We start from the raw sequence: 16,748 nt of genomic DNA on the forward strand, positions 1-16,748 counted from the left end.
GCTAAAGGAGGCCTACGCCCTATCTTGGACCTACGGAACGTCAACGGCTTCCTCCGGAAGGAGAAGTTCAAGATGCTGACTATGGCTCAGGTCTTAGCTGCCCTGGTTCCCGGAGACTGGATGGTAGCGTTGGACTTGCAGGACGCTTATTTTCACATCCCCGTCCTGCCGGCCCACCGGCGTTACCTGCGGTTCACGGTAGGCCACGAGCACTTTCAGTTTACCGTGCTCCCCTTCGGCCTTACCAGCGCCCCAAGGGTGTTCATGAAAGTGATGGCGGTGGTCGCAGCTCATCTGCGCTGGTTAGGGGTGTCAGTCTTCCCCTACCTCGACGACCGGTTGTTGAAGTCGGGCTCACCCCAGACAGTCGTCGGCCACCTCCAGACTACGGTCGATCTCCTGCGCCTGCTGGGGTTCTCCATCAATGTGCCGAAGTCACACCTGTGTCCCTCTCAGAAGCTCCTCTTCATCGGAGCAGTTCTGGACTTGGCGCAGTTTCGGGTTTATCCTCCCGAACAGTGGGTTCGGGATATTCCGGCTCTGATTCCGATCTTTCAGCCTTTATCCCGAGTCTCGGTCAGGTTGACGCTGCGGCTTCTGGGGCTGATGGCCTCCTGAATCCTTCTGGTGCATCACGCCCGGTGGCAGATGCGTGCTCTGCAGTGGGACCTGAAGTTTCAGTGGGCCCAGCATCAGGGCAACTTGTCCGACCATGTCTTGATCTCGGAAGGCACTGCAAGACAGTTGCGGTGGTGGCTCACGGACCGCGATTGGGTCAGTGGCAGATCCCTCTCCCTACCCCAACCGGAGCACGTGGTTGTGATGGACACGTCCCTCCAGGGATGGGGGGGCCACATGGGAGAGGCGGAGATCAGAGGCCTCTGGTTTCCGGCAGAGTCCCAGCTCCACATCAACCTTCTGGAGCTGCGGGCGATCCGACTTGCACTGAAGGCATTCCTCCCCTCTGTCAGGGGGAGTGTAGTGCAGGTGTTCACGGACACACCACCGCAATGTGGTACTGCAACAAACAGGGTGGGGTGGGGTCGTGGACCCTATGCCAGGAGGCTCTGCGCCTCTGGCAGTGGCTGGAACATCAGGGCGTGACCCTGGCGGTTCAACACCTGGCAGGTTCTCTGAACGCCAGGGTGGACAAACTCAGCCGTTGGTGCATGATGGATCACGAATGGCGTCTGAACTCGGAAGTGGCGCAAGGTCTCTTTCAGCAGTGGGGAGAGCCTTGGTTAGATCTATTCGCCACAGAAGAGAACGCGCAATGTCATCAGTTTTGCGCGTTGGAATTTCCAAGGCGGCACTCGCTCGGAGACGCTTTTCGTCGGTTCTCCTCTTCCTTCTTTCTCTTGCCCAGCAGGACTCTGCTCTGGGCACTATCAAGGGCTACCTTTCTGCCCTTTCCGCCTTCTTAAGGCTACCTGATCAGCCATCGTTGTTCAAGTCCCCAATTTAAAATAGGTTTTTGAAGGGCATCACACACATGTTTCCTCCTGTTCCTTTCATGATGCCCCAGTGGGACTTAAACCTTGTACTTACTTACCTAATGTGTGCTCCCTTTGAGCCGCTCCATAACTGTCCTCTCCGTCTTCTTACTTTGAAGATTACTTTCCTGGTTGCCATCACCTCTACCAGGAGAGTGAGTGAGCTCTAGGTTTTTTCTTCCACACCTCCTTTCCTCTCTGTCCATCCGGACAAAGTTGTGTTGCGGACGAGACCCTCTTTTCTGCCCAAGGTTGTCACGACCTTCCACATTGGGCAGTCCATCACCTTGCCCACCTTCTTTCCATCTCCGCATCCCTCGAAAGAGGAAGAGAGGCTCCACCGTCTGGACCCAAAACGTGCGCTCTCTTACTATCTGGATCGCACACGCCAGTTCTGGGTGGATGACCAACTCTTTGTTGGTTACGTGGGTACTAAGAAGGGACGAGCGGTGCACAAGCGGACCATCTCTCGGTGGATCATCTTGTGCATCCAGGCGTGTTACTCCTTGGCTAAGAAGGAACCCCCTGTTGGGCTGAGGGCTCATTCCACTCAGGCCACGGCGACTACGACTGCCCTAGGCCGAGGAGTGCCCTTGCAGGACATTTGTCAGGCAGCTACGTGGGCCTCGCTGCACACGTTTGCGAGACACTACTGCCTGGACAGCCAAGTCCGGAGGGATGGCTTCTTTGGCCGTTACGTCCTCCAGGACTTTCTGGTGTAAATGTAAATGTAAATGTAGTATACTTGTAAAGCGCACAGCTGCCCCAGCAACGGGGCGTCCCGGCGCTGTATAACTCTGGGGAACCCGTCCTGGCTTTCCCTGTGGGATGGTCCCTTGCTGGGAGTCCCCAAGGTGGAGCCAGGCATCCCCGGAATTGGTGGGGCCGTTGTGGAGATTAGGCAAGCTAATGCCCAGAGTTGCCGAGTGGAACCCCTGATTAGAGTAAGCACCGAAGCGAGAATTATCGAGTCCGCTGACCAAGGTCCATGACCCTGCCGCGTCGGAAATTGAACCCTGGTCCCAGGCTGACTTCTGCTCTCGGGCCTGCCGCCTCTAACCAGTGAGCCACACTACTGTGTGTGATTATTGGTTCGCAGTCCCACCACCGGGGTTGGTATTGCTGGGGTATCTATTCTAAGGTAAGGAATCTATCACTAACGTGTCTCTTTCAGATGCACAAGTTACTACTTGTGTAACGATATATCTGTAAGAGACATTAGTTAGTGATAGATTCCTTACCGACCCACCCATCCTCCACCGATATCTAGGGTTAAGGTCATCCCCTTTCAGGGCCCTAGTTTCATGGCACCAGTGTTGGTTCTATCATGGCTCTGCGTATCTGGCGAGTAAAAGCTGTGTATCAGAACTGACGTCAGCGCTCGAGGGCGGCGTCTAAGTACTCCGACGATGTCATTCCGGCGCTAACGATGCCGACGACGGACGCGGAGCCGCAGACGACGTCTGCCGGTGCGCAGTGGTATTGCTACGCAAAATTTTCCGGATCCAGTCTGACGCCTGGGGATATTCTAAGGTAAGGAATCTATCACTAACTAATGTCTCTTACAGATATATCGTTACACAAGTAGTAACTTGTGCGGTTTTTGTACATTTGGGCCCTGGTTTCTAGCTGTATCCCAAAATCACCACTAGCTTGTGGTTGGCTGGTCTGTTCCTAGATGGAAGGCACGATTCTCCTGGGACCATCAGCCAGTGTTTGAGCCACAATGTGCACAGGGTGTGTATGGGTGAGCCTTTGTATCACCCTGAATAACTAAAGCATCAGGGTGGGTATGTTCCAATAGCCTGTGCGTAAAATTATATTTTGATCTATAACCTACAACTTCACTGCATCTGCCTTTTCAAAAAATGCACTAGTGACCCACTGTCTTTATTCCTTCAGCTGTGTTTCACAGGAAGTAGACAACTTGCTTATTTGGCTTCTCTCCCAGTAATTGAGGAAAAAGAAGTAGTCCAAGCAGATGATGAGCCAACGTTCTCTTTTTGTGGTGGACCCCATATGACCATGACCAAGTGAGTTCCATGTAATATGTTTACAGCTCCTGAACAGTTTGATGTATGATTCAAAGAACAAAGCTTCAACGGTGGACTTTTGGTTCTGCACCTCACCCCAGTTTCCTCATTTCAAAAAGTCCTGCACACTCTCTGTGTCCCAGATCCTGAAAATGCAGCTACAAGTGGGTATGCGCTAGGCAATGAAGTCCAAAATCTGTTTGTTGTATGAAACGTCTTTATTTCCAATCAGTATCTCCCATATGTTAATAACACATTCAGCTCAGCCAACGTGTTTTGTTCCCTCAGGGAGAACTACACCAGGGCTGAAAATAACATGTAAAAAGGCACCAAATCAAAACAAAAAATTAACAGAATCACAAGTAAAATACGGTACAAAAAATGGCACAGGACTTGAACAGATAATCCCTATTAGGGCCAGAATTACAACCCCCTTGCGCCGCCATTGCGTCACTTGTTTTTGACACAATGGTGGTTCAAACAATGCGACCAATTTACAACGTGACACATCCAGGGTGATGCATCACATTGTAAAGACCAGCATCACATGATTCCTGCGTCAGGTATAATGTATGCATGGTGGGCGTTCCTACTCAAAAAGCCATGTAGTACTAACGCAGTGAAATTTACAACTTTTCACAGCGTCACTCTATGCCTTCACTGTGTCAAAATCCCTGCGCCTGCTCAGACAAGGCGTAAGAAATGACGCAGGGCTTTGCATCACTTTCTTGAACAACTCCAGCAATTAGTTACTTTTGGGCCAACAGATGCGTCAGAATTTCTGACGCATCTGTTAACCCTTGCGCCATGGGGCACTGTATTGTAAATACAGCGCATCCATGGAGGCACAATGACATTTGGCGCAAGGAAACGGATGCGTCAGTTCCTTGTAGATCTGCCCCTTAGACTTTAACACCATGCGCGCTGCGGGTTTTCCCGCTGTGCGCTGACTTTTTAAAAAAGCTGCTGTTCATGACGAGCTCAACTCGTCATGAGCATCGAAGGGGTTAAATGGAGATTTGAAAAACTCTCATGGACACTTATCATAAGACATGTAACAGAAAGAAAAGACACCCTTTTATAGGCAGAAGCATTTAAAAGGCTAAATACACATGTACCAATTGCTGAATGTGTAAAAGTACTAACGGCCACATGCATCATTGTAGGATTTTGCGATTCCTAAATTGCGAAAATTAAGGAATTGCAATTTAGGAATTGCAAAATCCTATGCATCAAGAAATCTTAAAATTTTTTGGGATTTCTTAATTTTCGGTATTTGCGATTCCTTAATTGCGAATCGCAATTAAGGAATGGCATTACATTGATTCCTATGGGCCTAGAGGCCCATAGGAATCAATGCCTTTTTGCAATTTTTTTTTTTGCGAATCGCAATTTGTTGATGCATTTCAAGGGTGCTGAGGGGGGTCCAAAGGACCCTCCCTGCACCCTTGAAATGTTTTTTTAAGTGCAAGTTTCACACACACATGTCCAAAGGACATGTGTGTGTGTAACATGACACTTTCAAAAATGCATTTTTGAGCATTTTTGAAAGATTTCGCAAATTAACACGAGGGTCAACCTCGTGTTAATTTGCACCTCCTATTTCCGAATTCGCATTTTTTTAAACATTCATGCATTGCATTTAAGGAATCGCACAAATGCGATTCCTTAAATGCAATCGCATTTTTAGGAATTGCAAAAAATTGCGGTTTGTTTCATGCATACCAAAAAGTGATTTTGGAATCGCAAACGGCTGAATTTTCCGATTCGCACCGTTTGCGACTCCAAAATCGTTTGATGCATGTGGCCGAGAAGCCATAAAAGTTTAGCTTTATGTGATAAGTTGGAACATTGTGCAGAAAAATCACAGCAAATAAGTATCCTATTTAGCCTTATTCTAAACAAGCCCCTATCCATTACTTAAAACTCATGGAAAAAATATTGCAAGAGAAAAGCTCTGAGATAACACAAGCTTTTTAGACAGACAGACATGGAGTTTAATACCAGAGAGATAGAAAATGCAGAAAACCAGTAAAATCCATGCTCAGCGCTCGGAGGACAGCACAAAAGGGGGAAAGAAAAAGGGTTCCATAGGAACTGCAATCTCACCTTCAGTAAAGCGATGCGAAAGCTCAACAACAATTAGAAAACTCCAATGTTAATACTCTAGTGTATTGCGCTGGATGCACAAGGGAATTCCCAGGGCTTAGTACTGCCAGAAAGCGAAGATCTATTGTGTAAAAATGTCTAGGTCAATAATGATATATAGTAAAAAACCAACGTGGTCAATCTCATGTTATAATTTGGGAGATCAAGGTCCTAGATCTTAACCACTCACACTCTTTATAAACTAGGGAGAGACAGAAAAATGAGTGCCCACCACACTCTAATACCATTGACAATCCTGAAAGTAAACCAATAATAGTGGCGATCCTAATTCCACACGACTAAGCTCTCTAATGCAGTGTAAACAAGTGTAGTATAGGAAAATGCCCTATGAGTTGTCGTGCTCAATATTCTATGTATCCCAGTGGTTCTGACAGGGTGGCTGTCAGGGATAATGTGAGATGAAAATAGCCCATTTATCTTCACCTATCAAAAAATCCCTACCGGTAACAACGCTCGATCCACAATTCTCCCTAGCCGTCAGTAACTAATAGGGCTACCAGGTATAATGAAAGTTAGTTCACATATCATGAATAGCATCTGCTATTAAAGCACGTTCCACCATGCTCCCTCATGGTTAGAAGTACAGGGTAATCATGGAAGATGTCTTTCCAGACCTGGCCCCAGACTATCAGTTGGGGGTAATCAGCCATTTGTGTGCGAAACAGGTTACTGTATGTTCAGATGTAAGTGTCAGCTCCCTCCTCCCTTTCTGCTCAGGAAGTGCCATCAGAATGCCAATAAGTATGTAGACACACCTTACCTTCCTATGTTTGTGGCTGTCTGAAGGGAATGCACAAAGTTTAGCTGTCACTCACCCCAGACGTGTATTGGAGACAGACTGCAGGCACACAGAGCAGTAAGAGCAGAGAAATGCCCACCTTCTAAAAGTGGATTTTTTTTTTGTCTATCTTTTTATTAACAGTCATCGACGTACAAGCAATCATAGCATCAAGTCAATATCAGTACAGGCATGACAAATAAGGCAATAATCCTTCACATTGTACACAGTAGGACATATAATGGAGGAAGCAGGTCAGCCAGTTCAATACGTTGTGGGGGAACACAAATATCTCCACGATACTAGTTCCATGGCATCCATATCCGGGACCACTTTTTGGGGCAGCCCCGGGCAACATATACTGTCTTTTCCCTGAACATGCACCAGTCCGTACTTGTCTCCCATGCCTCCAGTGTGGGTGGTGTTGCTGCTGGGAAACATCCTTTACAACGCAACTTTTACCACGCAGTGCTTTTACATCGCAACTTTTACTACGCAAATCATTACAACGCATTGCGCTGTGGGCCGTTCTAGGATAGGGAATAGATTTAATTTACTATCCAATACCTTCCCTACTATCCACGGGGACTGGAGTTGGAATAGTAAATTAAACTATTCACTATCCAGCACCCCAAAGCGCTATGCGTTGTAATGGCATGCATTGTAAAAACTGCGTTGTAAAGGCATGCGTGGTAAAAGCATCGTTGTAATGTCATACATCCGTTGCTGCTCCCCAGGCCTGAGCGATGTTTCTTTTGGCCAGCATGACCCCCAGAGTGGTCCACTGTGTTTGATGTGTGTTCAAGTCAGTCGGTCCCATATGTTCAGTAGACATCTATGTGCTGCTGGGTGAATAGCGATTGCAAGTATTGCCCCCATTACTTCATGCACCTCCCTTAAGTATACCTGAATGTGTGTGCACTCCCATATTATGTGCATAAAGGTGCCTATTTGCCCACACCTTCTGCGACAGTCCTCTGTTCCTGCTATACCCATCTGTACCAGTCAGGGTCCGCTCATATATACCCTGCGCAGGATTTTTTTTTTTAAACATTTTTTATTAGAAACACAAACTGCAGCAATAATAACATTATATAGACACCTCAGCAGGGTGATACAAGATTTCAGCATTACATTACTACCTTCAATCCATCAGGAGCACAGAGAATTACACTCTATTAACAGCTTAACAATTACTATGAGGGTTGCAACTAAACACCACTAGTTCTCATTGTTCTTAGTTGCCCTGAGTCTGTGCCATCATCTCCTCATCTTCCCCCTCCAACATCGAGAGTCTCTCCCTCCTAAGTTCCACCGTGGGAAAAATGCATATCTCACCCCTGTATTTGTTCCAGTGTCCCCACTTATGATCCCATTTTCGTGGACATCCTCTTCCTGTATACACAGTTTTTTCCGCAATCATGGTGTGGTCAATTTCTTTTGGCCAGTCCCGTAAATGTGGTATAGTGCCCACCCCCCCCCCCACTTCTGGGCAATATTCCGTTTTGCTGTACTCCTCCCCATAGTGGCCCATGATTGTTCAGCTTGTGTGAGGTCTGTTGTCTCCCAGATATTGAGGAGACATAGTGTGGGAGATTGCTGTATAGGTTTGTCACAAGTCCTCGTTAATTGTTGGGTAACGTCTATCCAGTATTGTTGTATGTGGGGGCACTCCCATAGGATGTGCATGGATGTAACAGTTTGATTACAATGTCGGAGGCAAAGTGAATCGGGTCTCCTACCTAACCTAAATAACAGTGTGGTGTCAAAATATAGGTGATGGAGAATATTGAGCTATACTAGCCGAAGTCGCATCGGAATGGCCACCTCCCGGGGGAGGCCAGTGCCTCTATCCAGTCCTCGTCGGCTATTTCCCACAGGTCTATCTCCCAACTCGCTCGTAGCTTCCGCATGGGGGCGGTCCGGTTATTGATCAATTTCTTATATGTGAGGGAAATGGCCTTGCGGCCCATTGGGTCCAGCAATATTCTTTCCTCAAGAGGAGAGGAATCCGGGAGGGGGGTATCTTTAGGGACGGCAGAGTCAATGGCATGGCTGATCTGAAGATAACGGAAGTACTCCAACGGTGCTAGTTGATATTCGAGTTGGAGGTCCGCAAACGAAGCCTTCTTGCCCTTAAACCACATATCACCCACAGTGGAAAATCCCGATCATGTCCCAGTAATCAAACCCCGCACAGGCACTGAGTCTTCCCAAAATGTCATGTTCCCACAAAGGGGTAGCCTTCGTTAGGCGCCCCTGCCGACCCATCCGCCGCTGGACTCCATGCCACACTTCCACTGTAAGGACCGTGGGGCCTGTCAGGCATAATTTTCTGGGGCTTGTGTACAATGCTCTACTGTAACCTCCCTTCCCCATTAGCCAATAGTCGGTGTGGAAGCTGGGATCGTCATGTGGCCCAAAAACCCATTTATTGATGGCAGTTAGCTGGGAAGCCTGATAGTAGAGGCGCATGTCCGGCAGCCCAATTCCTCCATCGTACCATCCCATGGTGAGTTTATTTATGGCTATCTGAGGTAACTTGTTATCCCAAAGTAAGTCTCTCACTGCTGCTTTGATCTGCAAAAAATAGGAGTTAGGAACCGGAATAGGAGTATTTTGCAGGGCATAAAGAAAGCGTGGCAGGGCGAGCATCTTTAATAAAGAAGAACGTCCCAGAAGAGTGAGGGGAAGCGTCTTCCAATGGGTGACACCTGATTTAAAACTCTGTAGCGTTCCCAACAGATTCTGTTCATAAAATAGTGCTGCATCTGTTGTTATAAAAATGCCAAGGTATCGAAAACCATGGGACGCCACAGGAGTGTCATATCCTCGAGGACTTTGCGGGGGGTCTCCCCAGAGAGAATACATCTGGGATTTGCACCAGTTTATCTGGTATCCACAGTGCGCCCCAAATATATGGAAAATATGGAGTACGCGGTGGAGTGAGGGCACTAGTGAGGTGAGATAAAGCAGAATATCATCCGCATAGAGTGATATGCCGTCTGCATGATCGTTCGTCCACTTAATGCCTCTGATACCTGGGTCCCCCCTTATCCAAACCGCCAAAGGTTCAAGAACCAGGGCAAAAAGGAGCAGCGATAACGGGCACCCCTGCCTCGACAAAGGGGGAAGGAAGTGGAGCGATGATTGTTCACCTAAACGTGCGCCATGGGTTGCGTCTATAATAGTCTGATCCACCCAAGCAACTTGGGTCCGAACCCTATGCAGGTCAGAACCGCAAACAAATACTCCCATGTCACAGTGTTGAATGCTATTTTTGCGTCAAGCGCAAGCAAGATCCCTTCTTCCTCTAGAGTATCCACACGGCCCAGCGCGCCATGGATCGTATTCAGACCTGGCATGAAGTCCGACTGGTCCGGGTGAACTAGGTTGGTGGGATAAGGAAGCAGATGATTAGCCAACAGTTCGGTCAAAATGTTGGCCTGCACTGTAATCAGCGATATGGGCCGGTACGATGTGTACTCATCCAACGGTTTACTGGGTTTGTGGATAACCACAGTGGTGGCCGCACGGATATCACCTGGGAGGAGGCCAATCTCATAGCTTTCATTATATAGATTAGCAAATTCGGTGCTAGCGTCAGGGCCATGGGTTTAAGCAGTTCGCTAGGAAGCCCATTAGGGCCCATCCCCTTACCCGCGCGAATGTCCGAAATTGCTTTCTGAATTTCGTCAACAGAGATGTCAACGTTCAAAGCCTCCCTACACTGTTGGGAGATACATGTTACCTCGACTGATACGAGGAGATCTGCCGCCATCGGAGCTTGTGAGTTTGTGGAATTCCATACACTCTTTTGTAGTGGTTCGCGAAAGTCTCAGCAATGCCCCGGGGGTCGGTAATCAGATCGTCATCATGCCCCTTAATGGCACACACCCATCTCGCTGACTGTTTCTTGCGTACCAGCCATGACAATAGTTTACCAGTTTGCTTGCCCTGCTAGTATACTCGGTGACGGGTGGCAAGGGCACGCCTATTGGCGTCCTCCAGGAGCAGTTGCCTATAATCCTGTCTCTTTATATTAAGACGGTGATGAGTATCCGGATCAGGGCCCTGGGAGTTGGCGCTCTCAAGGCATAAGATCTCGGTTTCCAATTTGATCACCCTCTGGTTATGCTCCTCCCTATGACCCACCATCATAGACAGCGCCCTTCCCTTTATCACTGCACCATATGCACCCCAGAGTGTAATTGCCGACGTAACGGATCCTGTGTTCTCTTCAAAATAACAGTATCTTTCCACAATTTTTCCTTGACGTGGGGAATCTTTAGTGCCCATGGCTGAATCATGATGGGACCGGGTTGTGTGGCACGCTGAGCACCGAGGACCGCCAGAACAGGGCAATGATCCGAAACTCCTTGCGCCAAGCGCGGAGAATCAGTGAAGTTGTGTATGTGTTGTGCATGGGTAAACAAATAGTTGATTCGTGATTGACTGTCATGTACACCGGATTGAAACGTGAAGAGTGTGTCATGGGGGTGCGACCATCTCCAGATATCCACCATCCCCAAGGCATTAGTAAAATCACGGAGTTGTGAACAGTTTGTCATGTCACGTCTGGGCGGGGACCGGTCAAGTAGGCCATCTATCGTCAGGTTAAAGTCGCCTCCCATAACCAGGGTATCCACAGGTATGTTCAAACATAGCGCCCCTACATCCGTTAATGTCAAGCGTTGCAGACCTGGTGGGGCGTACACAGAGATAACATTAAGAACTCTGTCCTCCCATATTCCCGTACAAGCAGCATATCAACCCTGTGGACCCGTCCAAGTGTTTTGTATCACATAAGGGCAGCCTTTACGAAGGAGAACCCCCACCCCTCTGGACTCCGTGGTGAAGCCTGAGTTTGCTACCATGCAATATCCCTTCCTATTGAGGGCCATACAAGAATTGCCTATCAGATGAGTTTCTTGAAACAACACAATATTAAGCGGTGGATATACTGCAGCACAATGCCTCTTTTAAGTTTGTCCCCTAACCCATTGACATTCCATGTAATAAGTTTAAGTCCCTGACCTCTTGCCGTTTGTCTTTAATAGCAATACAATGGTTTTAAACCCTGTGCGGCATCTTTCAAAGCGGCTCCTAGTTTGTTACAGCGCAGTACAATGCCTTGAAACTTAACATCAGTGACCTGGTTAATGAAACTAGCCAAGATGTACATATACAAAAAGCCGTTTTGTCCTGCTGCAAAAAAATAATTACAACAACCCCCCCAACAAGTCAAGCCCGAACTTACCCATACTTTTACGAACTTACCCCCCTCCCTGCCTCCCTGCTTAACGGGACAAGAACCGCCCACCTCCCCCAATCTGCTGAGTGCCTGTCGCCCACCCATAAACAACTCAAGGGAACATGAGCTACCCCACTCCCAGTTCATCCATATTCAATCAATTGGTGCCTGGTCCCCCAGCCAGAGCCCACCCCCTAGACAATGTACAGCATCTCGGCCCAATCCATCTCTCTACTTTCATCTTACGGTGCCCCAAGTCAAGGACCATCGCAGCAGCAGCCCCATTATAGGAAATAACAATGGCCCCATTATAGGAAATAACAAACGTCAAGCCGGTAAAGATGATGAAAGAACATACCAATTGCAACTTTAAGTAGGTCATTTGAGCTCTGGGTCATTCCCTTAAACAACAGCAGGTTGCGGTACACATCTATCGGGGATCCCACCCCCACTCCCCCAACCAAATCTGTATTCATTGTTCCCACAGTGAGAAGGCTGGGACTCCGTGTCCACGCCCTAAAGCATTCAAGAAGGCCTCTAGGGAACATGATTAATACTACATAGTCTTACCAGCCTCCAAGTTTAGCGCCCACTGTGTGTCCCTGGGAGTCAGAGTCGAAATGTGGAGGAGACCGTCTGTGCTGGCGCCAGTCCTTGGCATCATCGGCAGCCGAGAATCCTTTCTTTGCCTTCTTTTCAACCGTGTGCCTACCCTCCAGCCAGTCCCAGGCATCCTCCGGACGAGTGAAAAACCACGACTTCCCATTGGCTTCCACTCTCAGCTTGGCCGGGAACATCATTGCATATTTACTGTGCAGGCTTTTAAGCTGTACCAGCCTTAGTCGTGCTGGGATTGCTACCACCCGGGGGGGAGGATATCACCTCTTGCCATTCCTCATCATCCATTTCTATGCCATCTGTCACTCATTTCTGCTGTAATACGGAAAGAGGATCCTCGATGGTATATATTAGTTTGTTATAAGTCAGTGAGATGGTCCCTTCCAGGAGGTGGCCATCTATCCTCCAACCGGGATGACTCCGGGGGTGGGGGGGAGAGTAGGAGCCCTTTGGAAGGAGTGAGTGTAGTGCATGGCGAACTGTGTGTAGCAAAAATGCTCAGTGTCAGCCAGCTAATGCTGGCTTTGGAGAGCAGCAAATGTTTTCACTCCTCCCTTCTCCCACATATCTTTAATTTGTGAGATACCAATAATGTCCCTTTTATCAAATCCTTTCGAAGTCCACAGATTTCCCAATTGTACGGAATCCCATAGGGGGGTAGCCAACGTCAGTTTATGCTCCCATCCCAGGGATCTGTTTGCAGCACGCCACACACTGACCGAATGACCGGTTGGGCCCGTCAAGTGAATCCGGCCAGGAGCCATGATTGATAGTTGCCAGATGCACAGCCCAGTAATATTTCTTTATATCAGGGAGGCTGGTCCCTCCATCATACCATTTCAATGTAAGTTTACCTAGGGCTATACGTGGCTCTCCATTTCACAACAACTCTCTCTGGAGGCTTTCAATTTCTTTAAAATATGTCAAGGGAACAGGATCGAGTGAATGTTGCAGGGTATATAGGAAGCGGGGAAGAGACATCATTTTAAAAAGGGCAGCCTTACCCAGGAGGGAGAGGGGGGGAGATTTCCAACTGGCTATGTCCCGTTTTAATCGTAATATTGGGGGAAGCACATTTTTTTTGTATCGAAGTGCGGGATCTAAGGAGAGAAATATCCCCAGAAATTTAAATCCCGTGGCACTGATCTGGATAAGGTAAGTAAGCCTCTCTGGAGGACATATAGGTGGGACTTAGTCCAGTTGATCCTGAACCCAGAATATCTGCCGAATACCGCCAATATGTCTAGAACTGTGATTAGGGATTTTTTGTGATAAGTTAAGTCGAGTAATATATTATCTGCGTAAAGCGAGATGCGGTCCTCCCATTCAGGTGACCAGCGCATACCTCGAAAAACTGGATCCCTTCGGATCCATGCCACCAATGGCTCCAATGCTAAAGCGAACAGGAGGGGAGAAAGCGGGCATCCCTGACAGGTACCCCGACTCAAGGCAAATGTGTCTAACTTTTTATTATTAACCACAACTTGTGCCAATGGCATCAAGTATAGGAGGCGTATCCACTGGATAAATTCCAGGCCGAACCCCATTTTCCGGAGCACAGCTAGGAGATAAGGCCATTTGATAGTATCGAACGCCATAGTGGCATCCAAGGATACAAGAATAGCTGGTTCTAGGAACGTATCTGCCCTACCTAGGACACCATGGACTCAGCGCAAGTTCAGTGCCGTGTTCCGGTGCGGTATAAAACTGGATTGGTCCGGGTGCACGAGGCTCGATATAAGTTTAACTAGCGGGTTAGCCAGTACCTTAGCAAGAATCTTAGGTTCGACATTAAGGAGGGAGATCGGTCTATATAAGGTACAGTCTTTTTTGGGTTTGCCTTCCTTATGTATAGTTACAATGTTGGCTATTTGTTGATCCATTGGTAACTCCCCTCTCTCCCTGCTTTCCTCAAACATGGCTTTAAGGTAGGTGGCTAGCTTATTAGGGTTAAGTTTATATAGTTCGATTGGAATGCTGTTAGGACCGAGGGCCTTTCCTGCATTTAGCGATCTGATCGCCTGCGCTATTTCACCTGCTGTCAAAGAGCTATCTAATAGTTGTTGCTCTGTCAAGGAGAGGGCGGGAAGTGCTATGTCCCTCAAGAGTTCGGCGGAGTCTTCGTTGGTGTAGGGAGCTACCGAGGTGTATTCCGCAGCAAAGTGACTAGCAAACGGATTTGCAATGTCTTGAGGGTAAAAGTGGCATTTCTAATTTAGGAATGTTAAATCCAACTTTACGAGTAAAGAGGATTTATCAATTGCATTCCAAAGATATAAAACATGAGACAGCTACTCCTTTCTATTCAGGAAATACAGCTTAAAAGTGTATTAAGGAATTCCCAATGTTAACCTGTGAGAGGAGTAGGCCTGCAGTAGTGAAAAACATATTAGGGTGTTTGTCACTACCAGTACATGCAAAACGTAACAGTACATGTCCTACCTTTTAATTACACTGCGACCTATTCTATGGGAAACCTAGGGTCTCCCTTAGGGGTGACTTATTTGTGATAAAAGGGGAGTTTAAGGCTTAGCAAGCCCTTTTAAAGGCCAAGTTTAAGTGTCAGTAAACTGCACAAAGGCCCTGCGATGGCGGGCCTGAGACAGGTTTAAAGGCCACTCGTGTGAGTGGCACAATCAGTTCAGTGCTGCAGGCCCACTAGTAGCATTTAAGTTCCTGCCTCTGGGTATATATTATACCAAAAGGAACTTACATGTAAACTAAATATGTCAATTGTGTATACACCGATGTTACCATGTTTAGGGGGAAACACATGCACTTTAGCACTGGTTAGCACTGGTAAAGTGCTCAGAATACTAAAGCCAACAAAATGATACTGCAAAAAGAGGAGGTAAGCATGCAAACTTTTGGGGGGGAAAAACACCATAAATAGGACAGGTCTAACAAAGCAATAAACTATTTAAATACCTTTGGAAGACAGACAGACCCTTTTTGATAGGTAAATGCCTCCCTTTTAGGTTTAACTCTTTTTTTATTAGCAGTTTCAATGTACTTACATTTGTAGCTGTGCCATTTAATAAACAATAAACAAAGAAGTCATGACAAAACTCTAAGGCATGCATATCTGACATGTCTCCGGCTTTCATCATGCATCACTCTGCGTTTGCGCAAAAAACTGATTGTTAGCGAATGGCTCTGCATATCTTGAGGAGCATAGGAACTTGCCTCCTTAACCTGAAACAATGACCCCCCCCACCCTCCCTCCCTGCCCCACCTCTGCTATTCAGTTCCCCTTTTTCCCAAGTGATACAGTCCTGAGGTATTTTCACCCTGTCTCAGAAGCATCCTCCGTTGCCGTCAGCCGAAGGAGGCGGAGGTGCTTAGGACACGTGATCTTGTTGAATTTGTTGGACAGTAAGGACAGAAGGGGTTTCCACACCTCTCTAAAACTGGACCCCAAGCCCGTGAGAGAAGCCTGAAGGTCCTCCATCCTCAAGATGTTCTACAGTTTATGGAGTCAACCGGTATGAGTGGGTTCCGTTGCCGTGCCCCAAAATATTAGTATATTTTGGAGCGCTGCCCCTAGTGCTAAGCCCATCTGTTTTCCTCTGCGGGACTTCAAAGGAAAGGTAAGGGGATTAGGCAATCCCAAGACTACATAAGCTGGGAATCTCTGGATCTGCGTTTCGAACTGCCCTTCAATTTCATCTAAAATCCTCGGCCGATACTGGGCCAAAACCGGGCAGTCCGATAACAAGTGAAGTAGTGTGCCTTCCCTCCAGCATCTATGCCGGCATGTAGGGCTGCGGTCTGGATTTCCCTTATTCTGTCTCACAGGGGTCAGGTATCAGTATTTAACTATCTTATACGCTGTTTCCTTACTGGCGGTGTTCCTCTCTATGTGCTTGGCTCTATAATATATGTCACCCCATTCCTTCTTCGCAAGTTCCCTACCTAATTCTTTTGTCCACTGTCTCTGACTAAGGGGACCGGCTTGCAAAGCATGTCGTAAAGTTCTGAGATCAACTTTTGTCTGAAGTATTTGCAACCAACCATTTCTCGTATTTCATCAACTTTCTATTTACCTTGGGGTGCACGTCGGGGTGCAGAAGCCAATGCCTCACCTGCATGTAGCGATACTGTTCTGTCTCTGGGAGTGCGTAATCTTGTCTCAATGTGTGAAGGGAATAATCCCCTCCATATCACACAGGTGGCCTGCTGCTTTACAGGGTGTGGTTTGCCACTCTCGAAAAGCAGTGACGTCCATTCCCGGCGAGAATTCCTTATTCTCTAGCAGTGCCGTCATCGGAGAGGGAAAGGACGTTAGTTTCTCTGTAGCCACCCCTTCCCATGCGTCAATCGTCTCTCCAGTGATGGGGGAGCTCCTTAGGCCCTTCGGCCTGTCTGCCTTTTTCAGAAAAGGAACCAGCCAGCTCAATCCC

At 47.7% G+C, this 16,748-nt stretch overlaps 1 protein-coding gene across 6 annotated transcripts in view; it reads left to right on the forward strand.

Moving 5' to 3' along the window:
• The window catches only part of TEX14 (testis expressed 14, intercellular bridge forming factor), a 2,253,432-nt gene that overhangs the window by 812,774 nt on the left and 1,423,910 nt on the right, over positions 1 to 16,748 (forward strand). For all 6 annotated transcript variants that reach the window (XM_078679858.1, XM_078679856.1, XM_078679860.1 and 3 more), the window contains one exon: positions 3,396 to 3,526. In XM_078679858.1, coding sequence (XP_078535984.1) covers positions 3,396 to 3,526 — 131 coding nt within the window. The remainder of the gene's footprint in view (positions 1 to 3,395; positions 3,527 to 16,748) is intronic.

The sequence above is a fragment of the Lissotriton helveticus genome, chromosome 3_1 (genome assembly GCF_964261635.1).
Source record: "Lissotriton helveticus chromosome 3_1, aLisHel1.1, whole genome shotgun sequence".
Taxonomy (NCBI): Eukaryota; Metazoa; Chordata; class Amphibia; order Caudata; family Salamandridae; genus Lissotriton; species Lissotriton helveticus.